Below are 27,659 nucleotides of genomic sequence, written 5' to 3'. Positions count from 1 at the left end.
AGACTACACAACATGACTACACAACAAGACTACACAACATGAATACACAACAAGACTACACAACATGACCACACAACATGACCACACAACATGACTACACAACAAGACTACACAACAAGACTACACAACATGTCTACACAACATGAATACACAACAAGACTACACAACATGTCTACACAACATGAATACACAACAAGACTACACAACATGAATACACAACAAGACTACACAACATGACTACACAACAAGACTACACAACATGAATACACAACAAGACTACACAACATGACTACACAACAAGACTACACAACATGACTACACAACAAGACTACACAACATGACTACACAACAAGACTACACAACATGACTACACAACAAGTCAGGAGACATTTCTACAGGACAATGTTTTTATCAACTCAATCTTCGTGTTCATCTTCGTCTTCTTCTTCATCTTCTTCGTCTTCATCTTCATCTTCGTCTTCATCTTCATCTTCGTCTTCATCTTCATCTTCATCGTCTTCATCTTCGTCTTCATCTTCATCTTCATCGTCTTCTTCTTCTTCTTCTTCATCTTCATCTTCGTCTTCTTCTTCGTCTTCTTCTCTGACTTTCAGCTCTAAAAACTGTTTTTCTCAAAATATCAACTGAATAAAATCGAATGTCTCTGTCGAGGATTCAGTCGAAATTTGTGGAGGGGTTAGAAAGAGAGAGAGAGAGAGAGAGAGGCAGCAGAGAGAGAGAGGCAGCAGAGAGAGAGAGAGGGGGAGAGAGAGGGGGGGGCAGCAGAGAGAGAGAGAGAGGTTGAGGGAAAGGGAGACAAACACAATACATCAAGGAGAGAGAGAAAAATCCAGTGAGAGACGGACGGACCAGAGGAAAGACATTTACTGTGTGAATGTGAGAGAGAGCGACAGAGAGACAAAGAGACAGAGGGAGGGAGAGACAGACAGAGAGAGAGAGAGAGAGAGAGAGGGAGAGGGAGAGGGAGAGGAGCTGCATGAGGGGGAGAATCATTTTGCTCCTCATCATCACTGAGGACTGAACAACTCTGGAAACCACATGGAAGCTCGTCGGTCTGAGGAGCTGATGTCCGTCTCCTCTTGGTTCATCGACCTTCAGGAAAGTTAGAGAGAGAGAGAGAGAGAGAGAGAGAGAGAGAGAGAGAGAGAGAGAGAGAGAGGGAGAGAGAGAGAGAGAGACGAGGAAATTCACCGAGAGGAAGAGAAGAAGCTTTTTAAAACCAGACTCATGGAGGATCAGCAGAGCGACTGACCTGAATCCATCTGTGGAGACGAGAGGAGACACAGGAATGTTTCTATGAAGAGTTTGTTATCGTCGAGCGTGTGTGTGTGTGTGTGTGTGTGTGTGTGTGTGTGTGTGTGTGTGTGTTGGGAAATAGAGAGATGGGAAAGTTAGGGTGACACACACACACATACACACACACACACACACATCATCCATCTCTGTCTCTCAGGTGCAGAGATGAGTTGAGACATCAAGGACTCTCCAGGATTTTCACATGTGACACATGTGAACAGGCGTGTAGTTCACAAGATGCCTCTTCACTCACTGAACATCTGGAAAATCTGCGTCAACAGTTTAACGATGAGAAGAACAACCATCTTTGCTGAGGAGACAGGAAGTGAGATGAAGTTCTTAACATGTTCTCATTATGTTTTTATCATGAGCTCCTCCATCGCTCCGGCTTCAAATGGATTCTATGATCAGAAGATGAGAGTTTTCCTTTTCTTTACGACTGAAGACATGTGAGTCAAAGTCCGTCCAACGCTTGGTTCCGTCCAACTGGAGGACACACACACACACACACACACAGTGCTCGTGAGTCCAGGGTCTGTTTCTGTGGAGACGGACCTCTGACAGTCTGAGTTTCCTCTGAGACTCTGGAAATAAGTCAAGATATTTCATTACTTTTCATTTCTCCTGTGATCGACAGTGTTTTAGGAAAAACAAAGATATTTAAACGATGAGACTTTTCTTTTTGTCCTGAGGCGTCTCGTCTCCGACGCTCGACACCATGAACCTTCGTGGTGGAAATGTTTCAGAGTTGATCTCTTACACCGTCAGAGCCGCGACCACGTTTGAGTCCCACCCGTGGCCTCCAGGTGGAATCCAGGAAAACTCCCCGCCAATCAGCAACGTGACAAACTGGGGGTGTCGTGGAAACGACGTGGTCTATAACGGCAGAGACTCACAGCCGGGGAACTGGTCTGCGCTCAACACCGGAGGAGCTGACCACGAGGAGGGCGACAGGATTTATGGGTCTCAGTGTCCCCCCCGAGCGATGGCGGCAGAGAAGAACTGGGCGGCGCTCCTGATTTTGGTCGTCATCGCCGTCACGGTCATGGGCAACATCCTGGTGATCCTGGCCGTCTCCCTGGAGAAGAAGCTGCAGAACGCCACTAACTATTTCTTGATGTCCCTGGCAGTGGCGGACATGCTCCTGGGCATCCTGGTCATGCCGGTTTCCATGGTGACCATTCTGTACGGTAAGCGCTGGGCGACGCTCATTTCTTGACATGTGCTGCGTTGTTGACTGAAGTCACACGTTCATCACACGTTCATCTGAGAGATTCAACTGAATGGATGGATGGATGGATGAATGGATGAATGAATGGATGGATGGATGAATGGATGAATGAATGGATGGATGGATGGATGGATGAATGAATGGATGGATGGATGGATGAATGGATGAATGGATGGATGGATGAATGGATGGATGGATGAATGGATGAATGGATGAATGAATGGATGGATGGATGAATGGATGAATGAATGGATGGATGAATGGATGGATGAATGAATGAATGAATGAATGAATGAATGAATGGACGGATGGACGGACGGATGGACGAATGGACGAATGGACGGATGGACGGATGGATGGATGGATGGACGGATGGATGAATGGATGAATGAATCAATGGATGGATGAATGGATGGATGGATGAATGGATGAATGAATGGATGAATGGATGGATGGATGAATTCGAGGAGCCTGCAGGCTGCATCAGTGTCGATGCATCATCTGGAGATCAAGATCAGCCAGAGAGACGATAGAATTCGTTCTCTCGAAGTCTCTGCATGTTCTTGTGTTTTGGGGGCGGAGCTTTGAGGGGGGGGGGACTTTTGATGAAACTTGTTTCTGAGGCTTTTAAGATCGATTCCCAACATTTACATCGATTCATCCACGAGGCCCAAAACAAGCTGAAAGGCAGCGTAACGATAAATAAACACGGAGGCATCCACCAATCGATGACATCAGAATCAACAGCTCGGTACCTCGTTGTTTTTACTTTTGATTTCATAAAACATGAACTCTGAGAAAACAGAACATCTCTCCGTGTCTTAACGTCAGTCCCGACATATCTCTCATCGTTTCCATCAGGATCTTATAAGATGATAGTTTCAGTCTGAACCAGGTGAACACTTGAGACAAAGTCAGGGAGTCGCTGTTCGTCCTCAGGAGAGCGAGAATGTCTGGGTGTGGTTTCATGGTGATCCATCAAATGGTAGTTGAGATATTTCTGGAGTGACCAGCTGACGTTCACGTCCCTGGAGACGAGTGTGGTAATAAATCTGAAGTGTGAACACAGTCAGGGGAAAATCCCTGGATCTGAGGATCAGGTGGCGTCTGATTGATGCTGCATGTGTCCTCATTTTGTCTGTCTCACACACACACACACACACACACACACACACACACACACACACACACACACACACACACACACACACCTCTCTGTGTCCTTCACTGATCGGAGTTTCCTTCTGTGTCCCTGTAAATGTCACGAGTCGCTGCTCACACAAGATTTAAACCCAAGAAGAAAATTCATTTGCTTGAGAACAAGTGAGATAAATTAGTGAGAGAAGAGAAGAGAGAAAAAGCTCCAGAGTTTATTATTCACCTTCCTCGTCTTTAATGAGACGACAAAAGGACTCATTAGCTGCGACCACACACACACACACACACACACACACAGTAATTATTTTCTCATGTTGTAACACAGCCGTGAAGATTAAGATTAAATTACAGACTCACAGCAAACACAGCGCTGTGTCAGGGTGAGAGGGCATGAGGATGAAGAGGAGGAGGATGTGATGAAGGTGATGAAGACGAGGATGCACCACCTCTCACCTGACACAGATTCCTGAGTGAAGAATCTTCAGCTGGGTTTGAAAACAAACTGCAGAAAGTCTGGACTCGTGTTGAACGTCAGGACTTCGTGTCTGAAAACAGACGAACTCAGTGGAAACATCGAAGAAGTAAAAGTGAGAAAACTCTCCGTTAACTTTTGAAATGGTTTAAACAGTTTAATTCATGTCAAACATCATTTACTAATCTTTGTAGATGAGTTAGAACGTCTGAACCAAAATTATTAACTGATGAACTGACATTAACATTGCTGCAAGAAACATCCACCAAACACTGAGCCACAAATTCTGCTAACAGCCGTCACTGGTTTCTCCAGAGCGGCAGCAGCTGAGGCCTCTGGGTAATGTAGTATTTAGAGTCTGTGTTCCAGAGCTGCAGAGGGAGGACGATGGGCAGATGTTCCGGGAGCTGGAGACCTGGACAGAATTTTTAAAAATAGATGGGCGACATGTCTGCTCCGGAAATGGACGCCAAAGCATCTCAATTGTCCCCTGGTGGCTGGCTGCAGTAACGGTTATAAACCCTCCTCCTCCATGTAAGCAGATGGGACATGGACAAAACTATGAGCAGGATATTTTAGGTACATACTGCAGTACCCATGAGCCTCGGCACAAGTGGTTTTGTGACAGCGACGGGAGATGAGGCGACAGCTGACGAGGACGATGGTTAGTGTGAATCCATCAGAGCTCATGGTTATCTCTGTGGTTATCTCCGTGGTTACTCCGTGGTTACTCCGTGGTTACTCCGTGGTTATCTCCGTGGTTATCTCCGTGGTTATCTCCGTGGAAACGTGGAGTTTTAAAATACAAGAGGAGCACTTGAGAAGCTGTTTCCTGTTTTGTTATTGACACAGCAGGGGGCGTGTCCAAGTGGTGAAGTGGTTTTCATGTGTTGAGCTCTGACTCCTCCCACTGACCTGAATCACAACTGAACGCTGGATATTACCCATGATCCTCTGCTTCCTGCACCAGCAGAGCTGCTGCTGTAACTAATCCACCGAACTGTTCAGAGTTCTTCATGTTTTAAAGTTTCTGCTGAACATCGGAGATAAACTCTGGTTGTTAAGAACTGATCTCAGCTCAGCTTCACTCTTCACCTGGAGCTGATGGAGATGAACCCACTCAGCAGAGCGACAGAGACGCTCAGGGAGAGAACTTCAGTAGGTCAGTAAATCTTCTCTTATCTTACTGAAGCTGCTGTTTTGAGGTCAAACGTTTCATGGTGTTGATGTAGATGCTGATGTGGTGTCTGAAAGGCCATGTGTTGATTTTATCTCTGAAGGAAGTTGATTGTGGGTCGGAGGTCCACAGGCCCGTGATAATCTGGAGGTCCATGTTCCTTTAGGTTCCTGAGAAAAGTGTGGGCACCAGGTCCATAGGTCAAGGCTCTAATTACCGCTCTAATTTGAGCTGGCGCCAATTATCTGTTTCTAATTCAGAGGAAATGGGAGATTGGGGAGCCTGATGTATTTTTCAAGATTACGGCGACAACTCTCCCGATATAAACGTGGAGCTGGAGCTGTTGAAATCTCTCTCCAGGCAGACTGCAGTGTTGTATTGATGCTGAACTTCTTGTGATAAACCTTTTATTCAATCAACACATCTTCACATCATCGCCTCTCAATAAACACTGATTTAAAGGTGACGCTCTCTGGATCTCCGTGGTTTGGGTCTGATAACAGGTTGAGCAGCATCAGCTGACGTGTCATGTGACTGATGGCCTCAGTGACGATGTGCAGAACCGGCTCTACTCCACTAATCTGTTTGGCTCAAACCAACGTTTCAGGTGTCTTGGGAAATTTGGGATTAACTCAGGCTGAGTGGACGCTGTGTCTGTCCCACAGTGAAACACAGAAGGTAAATATTGTTCCTGCTGGTTTTGGATCATGTCTCCCTCCTGTGTCCCCCATGAGACGAGCTGTCAGAAGAAAGTTGACGGAGTGATGCGCTGCCTCACCTCCACAATCCTCCTGACGCTGCTCTCTTTGCTTTAAAGAGCTTGAATAACTTTAGAGTTTCACTTGACTAGAGTTTGCACCCATGACAGTTGACTGTGAGCAGTCGAGGGCTCGTGTTTGAACACGATTGTCACAGATGGTTCCTGCTTCTTTGGAGAATTTCCGCTGAAGAAATTCAGAGTCTGTGTTAAGTTTCCCCCGAAGACATTGACGGCACGTTGCAGTGAAAGTGAACAGATGTATTTTCCACTTTGTTAGACTGACACAGGTCAGCACTTCTAGATGTAAACACTGATTCTGAAACTTTATCAGAAATCATCTCAGTGTTAAAGTTTCAGTGTGTGAAACACTGAGGATAAAAACTTTACTCATCTGAAAGATCAGAAGATAAAACTCAAATCATCCAAAACCTCATGTGAGTTAGAATCAGACTTTCATTTTATCATCACGCTGCTGCGCCGTCGTCACGCTGCAGTAAAACATCCAGGAAGATTTAACCCTCCTCTGGCAGGATTCCGTGTAAACTGGCTGGATATCGTTTTCACTGTGTGTTCGTTGAGGTGAACGTCCTCCTGGTGAAGAGAAACAAACTCTAAACATGAATGACGTCTGTGCTCTGACAAACCTCTTCACTCTCAGACTGAAGCTTCTGTGTTTCTGTTGCTTGGTGATCAAAGCCTCTCAGCCGCTGGTCATCAAGGACCTGTGGGAACAGCTCGGCTCTTTTCTCCGATTCAGATATAACGTTACATCATGTTGATGCTGTTTGGGCTCAGATGCTGCTTTACTCTCTTTCTGTCTCTCTTTCATTCTTTACCCTTTTTCTTTCTTTCTTTCTCTCTCTCTGTCTCTCTCTGAGCTTCTGTCTTTCCTCTGTGTTACTCTGAAGACTTTCATCCCACCATCCGTCGACTCTCTCGCTCCTGCCGTCCACTTCCTCTCGGAGGGTTTTACAACTGAAAGAGCAGAAAACAAACACTTGTGTTTCAAAGTCGTCAGGTTTTGTCGTCTTTCTGTGGACGGAGATTTACTTCAAGCTTTGTTCTGTGAGTCGGCCTCAGACTGACGGCTCCTGCAGCGCTCGCCTCCTCAGCTTCTTCTGTTATTTATTCAGATTGTCTTTCTTTGGACTTTCTATTGACGGGCTCCTTTCTGCTTTCAGCCACATGGACATTACTGCACCTGCAATAACATTAGGTTTTGATCAATATATTGATTTGCTGATTGGAGAGTGGGTCTCTGTTTGAGCTGCACAATGCAGAGTGGATCCCCTCAGTGACACAAACGACAAAAACAACAGAGACAATTTGTTTTAAAATCCTCAGAGCAGCTGAGACATTAAGAACAAATGTGTTTCCTGCTTTAACCATTAGAACCAGAACGACCGCTGGTGGAAACAAGTTTTATTGATTTTAACAATTTGATTTGTACACTATTACATTTAACAGCTGTAGTTACTATAACTTTAAAGAGAAAGGTTTTACATACAAATATATATTATATATATATATATATATATAATATATGTGTGAGAGTTAATCTCTGCTGGTGTCATTGAGGGAACAGGTACAGCTGCTCTTCTTCCTCTGCCTCCCCTCCTCATCCTGTCATCATCTAATGTTTCACTCTGCAGTGAAGTCAGTGATTCATGCAGAGAAACGGCCTCATCATGAAACAGATGAAGACGGAGCAGGAGTCGTCGGAGCCGAGCTGTTCGGACTCTCACCTCCAGAACTACAGATCACAAATCCTGCAGGAGCAGCTGGGACCTGCACGGCGTCTGGCAGGTGTGAGTGAGTGGGGAATCCCCGAGCTCATGGAACAGCTGAGGACGCGGAGCAGAAATATCCACTTGTTTGGTTTTGTGTCATTGTGGTTTCTGCACGTGATGAATTCTGAGACCAAATCAATGTCGTAAATCAGGCTCGATATTCAGCCCAAGAAAAAGTATCCAACTCATCTCTGGGGGGGGGGGGTTGTTTCTGTCCATTTGTGCTCAGATGCACGAGGTTTGGTTTTATTTCCTGTTTGAGCATCGCTGAGCTGCAGAGCGACACACAAAGCTGCCAAAACAAAAAGCAGCAGCAGGCGCTCAGCTCATCAGGCCTCCTCCTCCTCCTCTTCCTCCTCCTCCTCTTCCTCCTCTCTCGCATGAAGAGACGGAACAAAATGAAACAGATGCAAACAAAAGGGCAGAGCCATTATCAGGCGCTGCTGGACAGATGTGAGACAGCAGAGCCAAAGGTCAACATGAGGAGGGATGATGGCAAAATAACGAAGGAGGGGGCAGATGAACAAAAGAGGGAGAGAAGAGGTGTGTTCAACATCATTGTGTTCATATCGTCTCTTTTGCAATCTGAATTCAACACGAGGAACAAACTGAGGTGAACACATGAAAACAGCCGAGTGTTGATGATGGTTTTAATTCGTCCTCCACTGATCCTCTCCTCAGAACATCTCCAGTCCACGTGCTCTACTCACACACACACACACACACACACACACACACACACACACACACACACACACACACACACACACACTCACACACACACACACACGCACACACACACACACACACACTGCAGGTAATTCGATTTGCATTCAGTTTCTTGCCCAAGGACACTTTGCATCTGGAGAGATTGGGATTGAACTGACGACCTTCTGGTTAGTGGACGACCCACTTCTCTGTAACTAACTAGCAGGTGTCTTTTTATTTGAATACAACTCAGAAAATGATGAACCATATTTAATTTAATTATGAAGCATGTCTGGTTTCATTGGTTCAGATGCAGAAGAATTGAGAATTGATTTCAAACACTTGAGTCTGAAAGAAACGTTTACATTAGAGTAAAATCACGACACGCTCTGACTCATGAAACGTTTCCTCTCGGTCCTGAGTTTCTAATTAATGTGGAATAATTAGAGCTTTTAATGACACTCTGCTCTGACAGCCTAATTTGGATCCAGCTTATCGGGTTCACTGGACAAAAAACAAAGACTCATCATCTTCAGTCTGACGTGTGCAGCCGTCGACAGAGAAACGTGTTCATCTTTACACTTGTATTAGAAGTGTGTTTGTGTTGCTGCTCTCAGGTCTGGAGCCTGGTTCAGGGTCTGACCCCCCCACACAGCCATCATCATCAGGACAACAGTTTGCTGAGCATGTTTACCGTGATCCTCTAAATCAGATTGTAAATATTCTGTGATCGGGAGAGAAATAGAATCTGTTTGAGGTGAAAATATAAAAATCCATTTCTGTCACTGTTTTGAGTGGGACTCGGACCCCAGGGCAGGACCTGAACACACAGGAGGGATCACAGCCGATATCCCATCAGGCCTCAGGAACAGATCGAGAAGAAGATATGGCAGCTCCGACTTTTAACTGTAAATCATCTGCTTAAAGTCACGTTCAACCTCGAGCTGCTTCTGTGTCAGCAAATAAAAATGAGTCATTAGATTTCAGTCTGATGAAGGAGCTCACTCAGTGTGTGTGTGTGTGTGTGTGTGTGTGTGTGTGTGTGTGTGTGTGTGTGCGTGCGTGCGTGCGTGCGTGTGTGTGTGTGTGTGTGTGTGTGTGTGCGTGTGTGTGAAGCAGATTCTCCGTTAATGAAATGTTTAAAGTTTCATTCTACTTATTGTCTGTTTGGCTCTGAACCATTTTACAGCAAAGATAATTAGGATGATGACAGACACACACACAGATCATATTACAGGAGACATGTCTCCTCATGTTCAGAATCTCTGTCCTCAGACTGTCCATCGCTGCAGCTCCTCTCTTCAGCCTCTGTCTCAAACACTTGGTTTTGGTCCTGTCTCTTTAAGACCCTCCTCCTGATGAAGTCAGCTCTGATTGGTCAGCTGCTCCGCTCTGTTGTGATTGGCCCACAACCTTCAACACGTGGTTGTTTTGTTTGGTGGAAACTTCTGTCCCCTCGTCCCTGGTTGTGTCTCTGCTGTGGACAAACTTAGTGACACGTGTTTGACTCGGTCGACTCGTTCACTGATTTCATTTGTTAAGTTATGATCAGTTCTGTGAACTTTCCACTGTTCATCACGACTGCAGCTTTTTAATGACTCCTCTGTTTGACTGATTCTGTCGGAGATCGTTAGTGACTCCACCCCCATGTGAGCAGCAGGAGGAGGAGGAGGAGGAGGAGGGGGAGGAGCTGGTTTTGGTTTAAAACCAGATATTTTTTGTTTCTGCATAAATCATCAAAATCTGTCAGACTTGAATCAGCTGTTTTTAGTTTCCACAAAGAGAAACAGAGACTCTGAATTCACTGTAGTGAATGTTTTGAAAAGTGAACTCAGTGTTTCCCACAATGCATTGTGAAAGGTACAGTTCGACCAATGGTCCCTAAACGAGCAATATATCCCATCATGCATTGAGGAGGAGTGATGAGGAGAGAGAGCAGCAGCCCGACCTGTCGCATGAATGTGAATTCGAGCAAAGCAGAAAAACAATGAATTCTTTTTTTCTTTTTTAAAAGATGTTTCAACATGTTTAGTTATTAAAGTTATTAAAACTCAGTGTAACACAAACATTCGAAGTTTACTGTGGGAGTTTCTACCAACCGACGTTCATGATCTTGTGACTCTGACGTGAGAGAAAATGACCCAAGTGGAGTCAGGACCTTCTGAGGAGGATTCATCCAGACTCAACAGGAAGTGACGGACTCACTGAGGGCCTTGGTTAACGACACTGAGAATCCTCCAGGTGAAGGAGATGAAACACAGAGCTGCTGCTGATGAAATGACTTAGACCTGGTTTCAGTCTCCAGGAGGAACTGATGCAGGAGACAGCAGACTAACATAACAGTGAGTCTCTGGCCTGAGATCCGCTCACTTCACACAGCTCATGTCTTTGAGTGCTCTGCTCTCAGCCCTCACATCTGAATCCTCAGTGTTTCCAGCATCTCGTTGTTCAGACGTTCTGCCTGGATGTGGAATCACAGTGAAGATATCACCCCGGCTGCTCCAGCGCTGTCATACCGGCCCCTCAGGAGACCGAGAGCTCCAGAGAAATAACACAATCGACTTATTTTATCACCACAAACATACTCTGGATGGAACAGAGGCAGCAATTACTGTCACTTCTCACCCAGCTGAGCGCGTCTCTCGGCTCCGCTGGGTGCTGCGGCGCTGTGGGAGGGAACAATTACAAAACATATCTGCGGCTGAGCGTCCTCCTCCTTCTGCAAAAAGAGACGCCAGCGATTAAAGCTGAGCAGCTGAGTCAGCAGCCTGGAACCGTGAGCATCCAACCAGCAGCTCAGCCAGAGAGTTTAAAGATATGATGCCTAACAACAACCAGTGTTTAGAATCAGGCGACTCATCCAAAATGTTTCCAACAATGTTCAAACCACGGAAATACTGCTTCATTCAAAGTAAGAGGACGTTTTATTTTGTTAACTTCATCTGTGACCATGAAGAGACGATGAGGTGCAACTGTCACAATAAGAGTCTGTCTCTCTGTCTCCATTTTAATCGTCTCCGGACGTTTCTTGACGTCTGTGGTCTCGGTCCATCTTTGATTTTTAACCGTCATGTATTTGCTCGTAAAGTTTCAGAACCAACAGTTTGTTGATTTGATGAATTAGTTGCTGCAGGTAAACGATCGTCGCCCCCTGCTGGCTGAAAACTATTCAGTGCAGCTTTAAAATCATGAGCTGACGAGTAAAGTGTGTTTAATGTAGATTGTTGATGTTTGTCCAATACTTAGTTTGAGACAACTACAAATGTTTGAATTTGTTTTCTGGAGCTCATGTCTTCTTCAGAAGACTTGACTTCCCGAACACGTCAGAGTTACATGAAAGTGACGAGAGCTACGACTGATAGAAGAGTTTCTGAGGAGGTGAACGTTTCAGATTTGTGGAGAACGAAGCATCGAGCTGAGCCGAGCTCGGAGAGTTTGATGTGATTCACACGCGTGTTGAGTCACTGTGAAGCGTGTGGACGACGTGCAGAGAGTGTGTGTGTGTGTGTGTCCTGCTGCAGCTCTCTGCTTGTTTCACACATTCAGACCTGAACACATTTTAAACTGCACTTCAGTTGGTCAGATGCCGAGAGACAGAAGTTACACAGCGTCACAACAACCTGCCCAAAGACCCCAGGAGACTCAAGTGTGAGTTTCCCTCTGATGTCACCGTCAGTAAAGTGTCCTCACACACATCTGTGGAACATCTGCAGTCACATCAGGGCCTCGACTCAACGACCCTGCGTCAGATCAGGGTTCAAGTTTCATCAACACAAACAAAGGCTGCTGAATTAAAGTGAGGGCGGAGGAGAAATCTGGGTCTGCAGTGACTCACGAACCCCCCCGACACTAAAACACACAGAGAACAGGACGAGGACAACTTAACGCAACGGAAACAATGAGAACTGTGACGACGACGTGAGAGCTCATCCTCTCCAGCCTCGTTTAAATCAGCCTCCACCTCATCAGACTCATCACGGTCACCTGAGAGGAGGAGGAGCAGGAGGAGGAGCAGGAGGAGGAGAGGAAATCAAATACAGGAAATAATAGATGGAACATTTAAAATCCCTTTCACTTTATTTCCACCTCACATTGTTCAGTATTTCAGCTGTTTATTGAAGAACTGACTTCCTGATAGATTATTATAATTATTCTAACTGTCAGCAGCTCGGGATCACATGACAGTTCAAACTGTTCAAATAGAAGAAACTCTGTGTTGAACTGACTCGTCTTTGTTTTGTTGCATAATCAAGATTTAAAAATGCATGAGAGCAGTTTTCAGTGCACAGCTGTTAACCTGCAGCTGTTTCATATTGACTCAAACACACATGCACGCACACGCACTCACACACACACTCACACACACGCACACGCACGCACACACACACACACACACACACACACACTCACACACACACACACACACACTCACATGCTTGTCACGTTAGCTGGGAGCTAAATGTACCTTTGTTTCTCATCTTTGTTTTTGTCGTTGCTTGCGGCTCAGACGGCCCAAAGTTGGTTTCGTCTCTGTTCTGTTGAACATTCACACAGACTTCCCTTAAGGTCGCCTGCAGGGATCGAACCTCTTCATCTCCACGTCCATCTGCAAATCGATGATCTGCCGCTCGCTGAACGAGTTGAAAGCCTGACCCACTGTTCACCTCCGGTTACACAATGAAAACACCACAATGCTCCTGTTTCCTCGCCGGGTCTCCAGCTTCTCTGCTTCGTCCTTCAACTGCACTTAAGATTCACAGTGAGTCTGAACCTTCTCAGAGAGTGAGATGAAGAAGAGGAGCCGTACACGTAGAAGACGTCAACTTGGAAAGACGAGGACGTTCCGGATGTTGTGGCGTCATTTGAAACCAGAGAGCTGGGCTTTCATTTTTATATCTTGGTCCATCCACTAACATGGAGGATGCCAAGGGTTTGGCTTTACTATCATTTCCTCCATCTTTACCAACACTGCTTCAGGAACCACACGTCTGTTTGGGTTCACGAGTGGCTGAATCATTTCCAGAAAGTATTTTCAATATTTTTACAGAATATAAATATATAATATATTTTTCTCCTGAGATCCACAGCTTCATAAATAACTCAATTAATTTATTGCAGCGCTGACTGGGTCTAATTGGGTTCAGGTCCTGAGGCGTCGCGGTCACAGCTCGTTGTGGTCGACTCTGAAGCTGCTGAGGTTTCTGCAGCTGAGGGAACAGAAACCCTGTGAGAGGAACGAGGTGACGGAATCACAACGTGTGAGACGACAGCTGCAGTTTCCTGAAGACGGCAGCGAGGTGGAAAAAGCTCCGTCTCAGCAGCTCGGCTGGGCGTTTGTTTTCTGCTTCTTCTATGTTCGTGGGAAAGAATGTTAATAATGAGACACCTGAACGGTCCAGTGAGGAGGAGGACGACCCTGCTCGAGCTCTTCAGGCAGAGCCACGTGAAAACTGAACAGAGGTCTCAGACCTGTGTCGCTGCCGACCGCTGTACCTCAGCTGGTCCATCACTGTGGTTTAAAGTGAGACTCAAACTCTCTTCACTCCAGATAATCTGTGACCCTGAAAACAATAATCCTGACATTGTCCAGCACGATGCTGGATTTAAAGTGTCAGTGATCCTCTCACATCTGTCCTGCAGCTGGACGCCAACGCTCACCTGTGACTCCACCCACAATTCACATTTCTCCCCCAAGAACAGAACGAAAGAGTCAAAAGTTAAATAAAGTTTTTACACAGAGTCAGACATCAGACCCTGAACCGTCCTCACCTCAACCTTCAAACTTCAGCCTCTGGTGCAACACAGAGGAAAATCATTTTCCAAAGGAATCAACAGGGAATGAAAAGAAGAAGAGGAGGAAGAGGAGAGGATGAAAAGAAGAAGAGGAGGAAGGTTGTTTGTGACCAGTACCTGAGCTGAACAGGCCTGAAAGAGGGAGAGAAGCTAAAAGAGACTCACGGGGAAAAGGAGGTGGAGAGAGAGAGAGAGATGAAAATCAAGCATAAAGAACAGAGGGAAGCAGGAGGAGGAGGAGGAGGAGGAGGAGGAGGAGGAGGAGGAGGAGGCGATAGCTGAGAGTCTGGCAGTGACCATGGCGACATCGAGCGACACGGATGAGTCATCTCCTCCCAAATAATAAAAAGCCCGGATCAGGTGGTCGCTCACCTGTCGAGGTGGGGGGGGACAGAGACTCAGGGCGGGGGGGGGGGGGGTTCAGACGTCTGTGACGTCCGGCCTCTAATCGCTCGGCTCCTCGTCTATTTCTGTCGACGCCCGCGGGGGCGTCCTGGGAGACAGCGACACCTCAGCCACTGAAAAACTCCCACCAACACGATTACTAAGGTGTTTTCTCCCTGATGTCACTGATCCAGAATCTGGACCCGAGGGAAACCTCCGGAACCCAGCGCACAGCCAGGCCCCGCCCACATTACTGAACCATCTGCTCTCTGATTGGACAGCTGGCTCTGCTCTGTGATTGGAGGTTCCCTGCTCAATCAGATTCATTAGTTAGTTAACGTTTAAAGTAAGAGAGTGGTTCAGGGTAGAGACGCTGCTGCTCTCACTTGAAGACACTGATTGTCAGTAACAGTCTCCGTCTACGTGAACCGTCATGTGACCTGTTTTCGTCTGTGTGATGGAGCGTGACATGTCGTGGTCACAGAGGATGAACCCTCTTGATGAAGGTAACATCAGGACCTTTCATCCTCGTTTCTCTCCTGCTGTGAACATGTGGAGACAAACTCTCTCCGAGCCGCTCGTCTTCTACTCAATCTATCTATTCTTGTTTTCTTATTTCTCCTCCTCTGGTTTCATCTCTTCCTTTTTCTTAAACGCTCGTGAACTGCGTCACGAAACAAACTCACCTCCATGAGTTGGATATAAAAACCTTGGTTCACATTAAGGATCTGGTTCAGTGTCATTTTCTTCACTCGTTTCAAGACTCATTTCACTCGACTATATTTAGAGACGTCTCCAGGAAGACGTGTGTGTGTGTGTGTGTGTGGAGACATTTCTGCAGCACCTGTAGTGATGTGGACGTATGTTGGCTGCGTATGAGTCATCTCATCCTCCACTGTGGTCAGTGTGACTCAGACCATCACTGACTGTATATAAAGAATCACTGACTGTATATAAAGATGATCACTGACTGTATATAAAGACCATCACTGACTGTATATAAAGACGATCACTGACTGTATATAAAGACGATCACTGACTGTATATAAAGACCATCACTGACTGTATATAAAGATGATCACTGACTGTATATAAAGACGATCACTGACTGTATATAAAGACACTGACTGTATATAAAGATGATCACTGACTGTATATAAAGACACTGACTGTATATAAAGACACTGACTGTATATAAAGATGATCACTGACTGTATATAAAGACACTGACTGTATATAAAGACACTGACTGTATATAAAGATGATCACTGACTGTATATAAAGACCATCACTGACTGTATATAAAGACCATCACTGACTGTATATAAAGATGATCACTGACTGTATATAAAGATGATCACTGACTGTATATAAAGAATCACTGACTGTATATAAAGATGATCACTGACTGTATATAAAGATGATCACTGACTGTATATAAAGACCATCACTGACTGTATATAAAGATGATCACTGACTGTATATAAAGACGATCACTGACTGTATATAAAGATAATCACTGACTGTATATAAAGATGATCACTGACTGTATATAAAGACCATCACTGACTGTATATAAAGATGATCACTGACTGTATATAAAGATGATCACTGACTGTATATAAAGAATCACTGACTGTATATAAAGATGATCACTGACTGTATATAAAGAATCACTGACTGTATATAAAGATGATCATTGACTGTATATAAAGATGATCACTGACTGTATATAAAGACCATCACTGACTGTATATAAAGACGATCACTGACTGTATATAAAGACAGTGACTGTATATAAAGACGATCACTGACTGTATATAAAGATGATCACTGACTGTATATAAAGAATCACTGACTGTATATAAAGACGACTTTTCATGTCTTTCCTTCCAGATTATGGGTGGCCCCTCCCCTCTGACCTTTGTCCCATCTGGATCTACCTGGACGTCCTGTTCTCCACGGCGTCCATCATGCACCTGTGCGCCATCTCTCTGGATCGATACATCGCCATACGAAACCCGATCCACCACAGTCGCTTCAACTCCCACAACAAGGCCCGAGTCAAGATCATGGCAGTGTGGACGATCTCAGCTGGTGAGGACACGTGTGTCTGTGCTGTATGTTGACGTTTAATCGGTGAGGACACGTGTGTCTGTGCTGTATGTTGATGTTCAATCTGTGGACACGTGTGTCCGTGCTTGATGTTCAATCTGTGGACACGTGTGTCTGTGCTGTATGTTGATGTTTAATCAGTGAGGACACGTGTGTCTGTGCTTGATGTTCAATCAGTGAGGACACGTGTGTCTGTGTCTGTGTCTGTGATATTTACCTGGTGAGTTTTTGTGTTCACTGATATTTTTGCTGTTTTTACGGCTGCTGAGGATCAGCTGCTTTATTAACATGGAGGAGGCGGGGTTTATGACCTATACTGCAGCCAGCTCCCAGGGGGCGATCACGATGATTTGGTGACACTTTTACAAGCTGTCGTCCGTCTTTATTCACAGTCGGTGGTTTGTAGCCTGAACCCACGGAGCTGAAGTGGAGATCAGGTTTGTAACGTGCATCTAATTGTCGACTTCACCAACATGAGTCACTGTTAATGTTCTTCTACAGTTAAACGCACAAAACTATGAAGGAAACTCGAGCAGTCGTCTCCTGACAAGATGTTATTTCCCCCCCGAGGCACAAGTGACGTTTATGACTCCATATCATTTTTTATGGAGACAAGGGAACAATCAGCCCCTGATAATTGGCTGCTGCCGGCCTGGCTGGTTTCCAGCTGCTCAGGTCAATGGACCTCGATGAGCAGGAAATGTAATGACGGGCCCTGCAGCCACTGACGGAGGAGGAGGGCGTCGAGCTCCGACCCAACTAGCTTCGGCCGTTATTCACACTGAAAAACAAAGAACCGCATGAAAGTCGTGCGTTTCCGTTTCAGACGATGACCAAACCATCTGTTCCTCTCTGAGCAAAGATGAATTATTCAAACTAGAATTTCCTCTTTCCTGTCCTAATTACTTTGTTTTTCTCGTTATTAGCCGTCATGCTTTCGCACTAAGCTAATTACGATGAGAAATGCAAGAGGAGCTGACTCAGGTGGCAGCGTGCCCGGTGCTGAGATCGTATCGGATGAATAGATGACGAGACGTCACAGCCACGTTTAATTTCAGCAGACGTAACGTAGTTATTGTGATTTTAGAAGATAAGAGACGACACAGACAGGAGAGTGATGTCAAATCTACTTCAGACAATGTTCACATAAGAAAACATTCACACACATAAAGAAGCAGACAGGAAACAGCAGGACGCCGACGTCTCTCCTGCTTCTGAGGTGAAAAGATGTGAGACAGAGGATTTGATGTCGTCGTCTCATGTTTGAAACCAGATGAGCCGAGACTCACTGATGATGACTCAAACACAACAGGATCGATATTTCATCATCAACCAGAGAAAGTGTTGCATCAGACTGTGAGAAACTGTTTTCTTCTCCGACCTTCAGGCCGGAGCTGCGACATCGAGTGAGACACAGGAAATATTAGTCACATACAGATGTGAGGAGTTTTCTAATGAGTAATGAGACATCTGGCCTCATCGACAACTCACTGCACTCCGTCCTCCGCCAGCGACACAGAAGACGCCCAGAGACGCAGCTGAACCGTCCTGCTCGCTGCCGCTCAATGATCCGACTCTCAGGTGCTCGTCACGCTGTCCTCCCCTCAAACAACATAACGCTGATGTTACCATGACAACCAGACGAAGCCTCAATCATTTCCTCCATTCAAACGGAAGGACTTCTGCCCCCCCAACTGACGACACGCCCACGTCAGACATCGTCCACAAACCAATCGGAGTCAAGTATAGGTAGACGACGCCCACGTAGGTGAGGAGGACAGGACGTATGTGAGACAGAAGTCTTCAGTCTCTGAAACTATAACGTTCTTGATTTTCTGCCTGTTGAAGGTGAAAACGTTCTCGTACCTTGACGAGGTCGTGGCCGTTCTCCTTAATTGATGTAATTGGTCGTTGAAAACTGATTTAAGGAACAATTAATTCATTTGATGTAAAAAAGACAGTTTGAATGTAAACAGAGAGGAAGAGGAGAGAAGAGGAAGAGACGGATTATAACTGCAGTGAAATATGAATATTAATCAACAACTCTGTCGATAAAACTTTAGAACAATAAAAACAATGAATCTAGAAAGAAATAATTCTCTGTAAAGGATCACAGGTGGAGGATGATGGTGGGGGGGGCATGGACATGACTGAATTTCTTCTCAGCTCCTTTTTATCTGATTTCCAAACGTTATCACACAAACACTCTCCGAGCTCCTCTGAGGCCCAGAGCTCGCCGCTCACTTCCTGCTGCATCATCAGCGCTGATGAGGGTGGAGCTACAGATGCTGAGTGAACGTTTGCTCCTCCTCCAGATCTGAAACGTGATGACGGATTCGCTCGTCGTTTAACTTCCTCTCACAACAAACAAACAAATCAACTGATTAACTCCGTGACGTCTCCTGCAGCTCTGCACTCACACACTGAGCTGAGCTGAAGAGAGTGAACGAAGCAGCGGAGGTGGAACTGTCTGATTCAAACACGGCGCAGGAGGAGACGAGCTCTAAATGAGCACCTAGCGTTAGCTTTACGAGCAGTGACTGAGTGTTGGAGCCGATTGGTCACAGTCGGGTTGTGGGGGCGTCACCCTCTGTCTGCAGAGGATGGTGGAATCTTTATGGACGATTTAACGGCCTCCTGTTTTTTTCTGATGACACTTGGTGTTAACTTTTTTTTTTTAATCCAGAGATTAAGTTCGTATCATCAGCTGTAGCAGCACTCGCTGGGGGGGGGGGGGGGGGGGGGGGGGGGGTTAATCTTTGGTTTAATCCCCTACAGTCTAAAGTCACTGTGGGAGGAAGCCGGAGAACCCCCAGAAACAAGAACATATCACACACACACACACACACACACACACACACACACACACACACACACTCACACTCTCACACACACTCTCACACACACACACACACTCACACACTCACACACACACACTCACACACTCTCACTCTCACACTCTCACACACACACACACACTCACACACTCACACACACACACACACACGTTCTCCTCTGACATGTTCGTTTCTCTTTGGTTCCACTCTCCCACTCAGAATCTCAGCGTCACACATTTTAACATGTTCAAGCAAATGACTTGAGGCTGAACCTTTAAAAAAAATTCTGCCGTGATGCAACCGAGTTGAAGCTCCACTAAGTCGACAGGAGGGCGAGTTGAATAATGTGATGTCAGTCGTGGCGGGCAGCAGATCCCGCCCTCAGGCGAAGTCACAGCAGGCCAAACACGCCTCATTACCACGCTACGCTGCACCGCCCACGAGCGCGGCGAGATTATCGTAGCGTTTAGTTATTGGGGCGAGTGTTTTATTATTTGGTTTCTCCTCATCTTCGTCAGGAGGGAACCGTGGGAACATGGTGGCGTTGAGTCAAGCTGTAAATGTTCCTGCGGTGAGTCGTGGTCACGCTCTGATAGGACGCAACATCTGGATTGATGCATTGTTGCACTGACACACACGTTCATCCAAAACATTCCTGTATTTCTTGTCTGTGATATTCTCTGGAGGTGGCTGACGACAGTCTGGACAGAACATGGCTCCAGAAAGACTCAGATTAGGGGGCGGACACAGGATTTATTTTGTTTCTTCCTGATTTAGGACGTGCTGCGGATCATTCATGAATCTTGATTAAAAAATATTTCTGGGGCTGATATTTATGTTTGTGTGATTTGATGCAGATCCTAATAAAACCTGAATCCAGTGAAATGATGCGTGGGTTCATGGGGATTAGCTTTTTTTACTCCTTTGTCTGTGTTGTTTCTAAAATCAGACTCCTGCAGGAGTTGTGTGTGCTCGACACAGGAACCTCCTCTTCCTCACGTCCTTCGTCCCTTTGTGCTCTCCACCTTCACACCTCACAGCAGCAGCTCCACCAGAGTCTTCTCTGGTTCGTTCACAGTTGTCAGAGCAGATTGTCTGAAACGTGGTCTGATCAATTTCCAGGCTGCTGTGTTTCCCTCCAATCCAGAGTCTCCTTCATCTCTGTCCCTGTCTCCTCCTCTTCCTCTTTCATCTCCTCTGATGCCTCTTACTCATGTATCTAGAGCAGAGAGGTCTCATCAGGACGAGGAGGAAGCTGTGATTTGTGTGATTGTGTGTGTGATGGCTGCTCGGAGGCTTTATCTGGAGAACACAGCGTCACCACGACAGATCGCCTGAGATCAGCTGGATGTGAAGCAAAGAGCAGTTTAGAATCTCTGAAGAACCTTGAACCCACACACTCGTTCACTGTGACTCATTTCTGTTGGAGGAGCTGGAACATCGTCACTGGAGTTTTAAAACATCAGCAGACGTGTCATCACTGTCAGTCACAGTGAGGGGGCGCTGACGGGAGCTTTTCTCCTTCACTGGTTATTTAAAGCAACACTGACATTTTGGGGATGAAGTGACTGACACTCCTGCACTGGTTATTGGATTATGGGTTATTGGTTGGATGGAACTAAGTTTATTTACTTAGCTGCTGGACATATTCCATGTATCTGTGCTTACTCCACTTTGAGTATTCAGAGGTGGTTCAGTATAAAGTTTTTACTTTCAGGATGTTATCGCCTCATAGGTTTGGTTCTGATGGTTCTGATGGTTCTGATGGTTCTGATGCTTCTCTTCACTCTCATCGTCCTGTCAATATAATAAAGTAGAAACTAATGAATCCTTTTTCCATCAGGAAACAAAGTTTTCTCTCAACAAGCTGCTGTGATCTGCACACAGACACACACACACACACACACACACACACACACACACACACACACACACACACACTCACACACACACACACACACACACACACACACACACACACACACACACACACTCATGCTGTCCTTCCTCTCTGCAGGGATCTCTATGCCGATTCCTGTGCTGGGACTCAGAGACCACTCCAAGGTGTTCAAAGATGGCAGCTGCCTGCTGACAGATAACAACTTCGTGCTGGTCGGCTCCTTCGTGGCGTTCTTTGTGCCCCTCACCATCATGGTCGTCACCTACTTCCTGACCATCAACGCCCTGCAGAATGAAGCCACCCTCTGTCTGGACCAGCTGGTGCCGCGGCCCAAATGGAGCACGACGTTCACGTTGAGCTTTTTACCACAAACCTCGCTGTCTTCTGAAAAACTCATCAGACGCTCGCTGAGCCGCGACGCCGGCGGCAGGGGGAGTAGCGGCGGCCTCGGAGGCGACCGTGGGAGCGTCTCAGGCTCGCTGTTCGGACGCCGCACCATGCAGTCGATCAGCAATGAGCAGAAGGCGTCCAAGGTCCTGGGGGTGGTGTTTTTTCTCTTCGTGGTCATGTGGTGTCCGTTCTTCATTACCAACGTGCTGGTGGTTGTGTGCGACCCGGCGGTCTGTGACGCAGGACTCATGGGAGGTCTGCTGAACGTCTTCGTCTGGGTCGGATATTTGTCCTCTGCAGTCAATCCGCTGGTCTACACGTTGTTCAACAAGACGTATCGTGCAGCTTTCCTGCGCTACGTTCGCTGCCAGTACCAGCCGCCAAAAAAACCTCTGCAGCTCATACTGGTGAACACCATCCCGCCGCTGGCGTTCAGCTCCACCCACCTGCCTCTGGGCGACATCACAAAAATACGGAATGGAGCTGCGCTCTCTAGTGGTGAAATGAGGGATTTCTCTTTACCCGGGCAGGAAATACTGTCGTGTAGGTCGGACAGAAGCCACAGAGACGGGGATGAAAGCTGCGTGTGAAACTCTGCCTCAGAGTCAGTCATGGATCAGAACATTAACCTCTGTGGTCACTTCTTTATCGGAGCAAAGACTTTCAAGGTTTAAAGACAAAGTGCCTCCGCGTCGTAGAAACACCGACGTCTTCAGAAAACTGGGATTATCATACAAAGCTTCATGGTTCAGAGCAGCCTGAGACGTTCTGATCCTCGGTATCAGAGTCTGGATCAAGTTTCTATATTACAACACAAAAACCTTCTGATAACCATCCACCCCAAAATAAAGTCGTCAGAGATTGTTCTCGTATTAAAGCCCTGAAGTCTTGGGTTTTGGTCTCGGTGCCGTTTCAAAGCTTCCGCCAGAAAATCACATTAGTCCTGGAAAGTTTTCCTTCATTTTTTAACGAGATGGAATCGATCGATATCTTTCAGTCGGAACATGAAGCCACGAAGAAGAAAAAGAGAAACAGTCGATGCAAATGATGCAAAAGGTTTTAATAGAAACTCCAAAACGGTCAAATAAGGTTCAAATCATTTCATTCAGCAGCAGTGACCTCAGATGCTCCTTCATCCACCGGCCTCAGTCTCCTCCCATCAAACCTTCGGGTGGATCAGCCTGGATGAGACTGGATGAGACTGGATTTCCTGCGGCTCCATCGGATCTCAGTGTCGGAGACGTAGATCAGGAGGAACCAGAGAAAAGGCTGCTGCTGCTGCTGCTGCTGTGTTTTCTGATGGAAACACAAACTTTGTGTGACGACATTAGAGAGAGACAGCGAAAAAGTTATATTTGTATTTTGTGAATCTTTGTACATGTTGATCTTTGTTCCTGATGTGATGCCGTGCCACGATTGTAAAAACGAGTTTGTAGGAAACAAGGACTCACGTGAAAATGTGTTTGTTGTTAAAGTCACTTTTTATCGTGTTGTAACTGACGCGCGGTTGGTAGATGTTTAAACATCATTTTAAAATGTGATGATATCGACCTGCTGTCTCAGACCAGAGAAGCTGCAGTGATGAGTGAAGCTGCGTTTGTGCCATGGATGTATCATCAAGGTCCGAAATACTTCACAGTACTTCATAATACTTCACAGTACTTCATAAAACTTCACAGAACTTCATAATACTTCACAGAACTTCATAAAACTTCACAGTACTTCATAATACTTCACAGAACTTCATAAAACTTCACAGTACTTCATAAAACTTCGCAATGCATTTTGAAACATGAGATCCTGTCGCAGCGTCACGTCAGGACGATGCTGGTCATGTGAACACATCCTGTCACATGTCACTGACGCACACGGCTGATTGTTTTTAGCATCCGAGAAAAGTTTTACTGACAAAAACAAAACAGTCTTTCCAAAGAATAAATCCATCAGCTGTTAAAACTCATACGAATAATCAGAACAAACAGAAGTTAATCGGCCAAAATGAACAAAAAAGATAAACCCACAGCTGAACGAAGACGTACATACACATTATAACCAGCAGGGGGCGATGACACAACTTTTACAGTCAGCGTGGTTCAAAAGGGACACGAGTTCCTCACACACGAGTTCCTCTCACAAGTTTTACGCAGGATGATTTGTTTTTACTCGTGTTACTCAAGTAAACACAACTCTGGACTATTCGCCCACTGAAGTATCCGCTGCTGCTGCGTTGAACCTGTTGTTGAAACGGTGGAGAATCATTGGCGTCATGCGAGGGTCCACTACACCACCAGGGGGCGCACACAACTCAGGGAATTTGGCCCTGAGGCCGGTTTGATGACCTGCTCGCTTTCGTTCTAAAAGCTGATTGGGTTTCACGACATCGCATCAAACGAATCTTTCTCAAATATTTTAACTGGAGAGGACGAGTTGATGGATTTGTGTTGTTCTGTGTCGATCACATTCAGTGACGTCGACTCCACTTTGCATTGAACGTGTTTCCTCTGGTCGGAACACGATCGAGACGAGAATCAAACCTTTATTGTGAAGGTCATCGAGTGAGGACTCCCAGTCGGAGCCTGTCGGGATCAAACAAGTCGAGTTAGAACAAAGTTTGTTGATGATATTCGTGTTGTTGGCGTCAGCCGGGTCCACTACTTGATTTCTGACACTAGATGTGAGACGAGTCCACGTGGAGGAATTTGTCTTGAGCATTTTTTGACGACACAAACAAACAGACTCTCCACATGTATGTAGAGTTCACGTGTTACAACCAACACTGACAATAACACAACTGATTTAAAATGTCAAAAAGTGCATCTGAGCACATCCATGACTCGATGACCAGGATGAAACAGGAAGTGTGAGGAGACGAAGTGGAATGTAAATGTAAAGAAACAAAGGTTTCACAAAGTGACATCAGTGTCACTCTGTGAAGCAGGTCCACGTCATGACAGAGGTCAAAGTTCAGCTCAGGGTTCGAGTCAGGAAGAGTCAACGCTCGTTCCACTGAAAGTCTGTGAAACAGTTATTTATCGTGTGACCAGCAGCTGAACGTCTGCTTTAAATTTACATTCAGCAGAGAAGCTGCTTCTTCTTCTACATTTACACTGAAACAGAAACGTTCCTGTTTGTTCAGTGAACCAAACAGATTCAAACCAGAGGCGCAGCCCTGACGGCTTTTTATCTGCTATGATTCAGATGATTGTTCACACGTCTTCAGGAAAGACATTAATGAAAATGATTCCTGCTGATCAAGAGCAAGAATTCATCGTAAGAAAATCAAACCTGATTATCTCAGCATGTGAAGTCATCAAAACATTTTCAGTAAATTATCATCACAAGATATTTGTGGTGTTGAAATCATCAGCTGAACAGATTCATTGTGTTTGAAACCTGTTTGGTTTAATGAGTGAAACCGAATCAACAGATTCTCAGAATATTTTACTATCTTTGTTTTTTTATCCATCGTGAAAGATTCACAATGTTCGTGTGTGTGTGCGCGCGTGTGCACGTGTGTGTGTGCGCGCGTGTGCACGTGTGTGTGTTGCAGCTGTGTTAGAAATCTTGTGAAAGTAGAAACTACCAGACGCAGTGTTTCTGTTTCTAAAGATGTGGAGACAGTGTTGTTCTACAGTGATCGACCATCAGCTCCTCCCTGACGACCATCAGCTCCTCCCTGACGACCCTCAGCTCCTCCCTGACGACCATCAGCTCCTCCCTGACGACCCTCAGCTCCTCCCTGACGACCCTCAGCTCCTCCCTGACGACCTGTGATCTGTAAACTACAGTCGAGTCTGTTTCGATGTTTGATGGTGACAGTCGTGTCTCTGTGTATGGAACAGTTTCTGCCTCCTTGTTTTCAAATCAGAGTAAAAAGAATTTGAAGACGTGATATTTGTTCAGCTGCTGAATTAAAGTGTGAAGAGACAGAAAAGATTAATGTGGAAACGAATCTGGTGACGTCTGGTTTATTTTTCACTCTAATGATGATGATGCATAAAAACAACGTGAACACTTCTTCATCTCAGTCACACTTCAGATCTCATGTCTCTGTGTTCAGACACCAACGACCTCACGTCAGGGACAGTCTGACTAAAGCTTCCTAACTTTAGGGAGGCCACAGGTCCCTCAGCGTGTCATCAACAGGCCCCTCAGCATGTCCCCACAGGTCCCTCAGCATGTCCCCCACAGGTCCCTCAGCATGTCCCCACAGGTCCCTCAGCATGTCCCCACAGGTCCCTCAGCATGTCATCAACAGGCCCCTCAGCATGTCCCCACAGGTCCCTCAGCATGTCATCAACAGGCCCCTCAGCATGTCATCAACAGGCCCCTCAGCATGTCCCCCACAGGTCCCTCAGCATGTCATCAACAGGCCCCTCAGCATGTCCCCACAGGCCCCTCAGCATGTCATCAACAGGCCCCTCAGCATGTCCCCACAGGCCCCTCAGCATGTCATCAACAGGCCCCTCAGCATGTCCCCCACAGGCCCCTCAGCATGTCCCCACAGGTCCCTCAGCATGTCATCAACAGGCCCCTCAGCATGTCCCCCACAGGTCCCTCAGCATGTCATCAACAGGCCCCTCAGCATGTCCCCCACAGGCCCCTCAGCATGTCATCAACAGGCCCCTCAGCATGTCCCCCACAGGTCCCTCAGCATGTCATCAACAGGCCCCTCAGCATGTCCCCCACAGCTCCTTCAGCACAGACTGTGGCCCCTGGGTGTGAGAAACCTCCACTCTACACAACACACCCGGATCAGACAGATCCCCAGACACAGTTTGTCGTGTTTTGAAGCCTCCTCTCCTGCAGCATCTGGAGCTGAACCACATCTACGTTCATGATAGAAAGTGTGTTGGTGGCAGAAGGAGCCGGAAACGAGTTAGTGTCAAACAAACGTTCCTCGGAGACGTCCTGCGTCAGAGCAGAAGAGACTTTAATAATCCCACAGGAGACTTTGCTCCAAAGTTACATTTACAAAGAATAAAAACAAAAATAAGTGAAGTGTTGAATTTGAAATGTCTGAGGAGTAAATGTGAACAATCCTCTATAATAACATTCAAGCAGAGAACATTTCATCAGCTGCTTCCCCCGCTGCTGCGCCAGTGTTGCTTCAGCCCCTCCACTACCCAGCATCCACCTGCTCCGAGGGGGGGGGGATAAATATTCACTCACCACATCTATGTGCTCACATCTGAGGGAGCGATGAATGAATTCTGTCAGGATCATCGTCTGCATCTGACGCTTTCATACATAACGTGATCGATGAATATCGTCCAGACGTAGCTGAGGTTTTTCAGTCCAACACTTTTAAAAGCTCTGAAACCTTCCGCTGAGTTTATGACGTAAATATTTCGCTTCCTGTGAAACTTTAAACTTCGTCTGTCCGAAGAAAAGTCAAAATGTCGCCTGAGGTCGTCTCAGGTCAGGTTGTTGTCAGGAGTAAAACGTTTGTGTGGTTTTAAGAAGCAGGAGGTAATTAAAGGATTCCTCACAAATCCCTCTGGAGACAGACGTAGGCAGAAGAAGGGATTAATTACAAACCAGAGAGGAAGGAGGGAGAACGAGTGATGAGACCAAAGGAGAGAGGGGTTCAGAAGAAGATGCAGCAAAGAGACAATGACAAAAAA

At 46.1% G+C, this 27,659-nt stretch overlaps 1 protein-coding gene across 1 annotated transcript; it reads left to right on the top strand.

The window, feature by feature from the left end:
* Positions 1–794: 794 nt before the first annotated feature.
* htr2aa (5-hydroxytryptamine (serotonin) receptor 2A, genome duplicate a) lies at positions 795–26,148 on the top strand. The gene is made up of 3 exons (XM_069533331.1): positions 795–2,507; positions 16,687–16,887; positions 21,760–26,148. Exons 1-3 carry the CDS (start codon positions 2,036–2,038, stop codon positions 22,620–22,622), a joined length of 1,536 nt encoding a protein of 511 aa, XP_069389432.1. The 5' UTR covers positions 795–2,035; the 3' UTR covers positions 22,623–26,148.
* Positions 26,149–27,659: the final 1,511 nt, after the last annotated feature.

The sequence above is a fragment of the Paralichthys olivaceus genome, chromosome 10 (assembly GCF_024713975.1).
Source record: "Paralichthys olivaceus isolate ysfri-2021 chromosome 10, ASM2471397v2, whole genome shotgun sequence".
Lineage (NCBI taxonomy): Eukaryota > Metazoa > Chordata > Actinopteri > Pleuronectiformes > Paralichthyidae > Paralichthys > Paralichthys olivaceus.
This window is presented reverse-complemented; position numbering and strand designations above follow the sequence as displayed.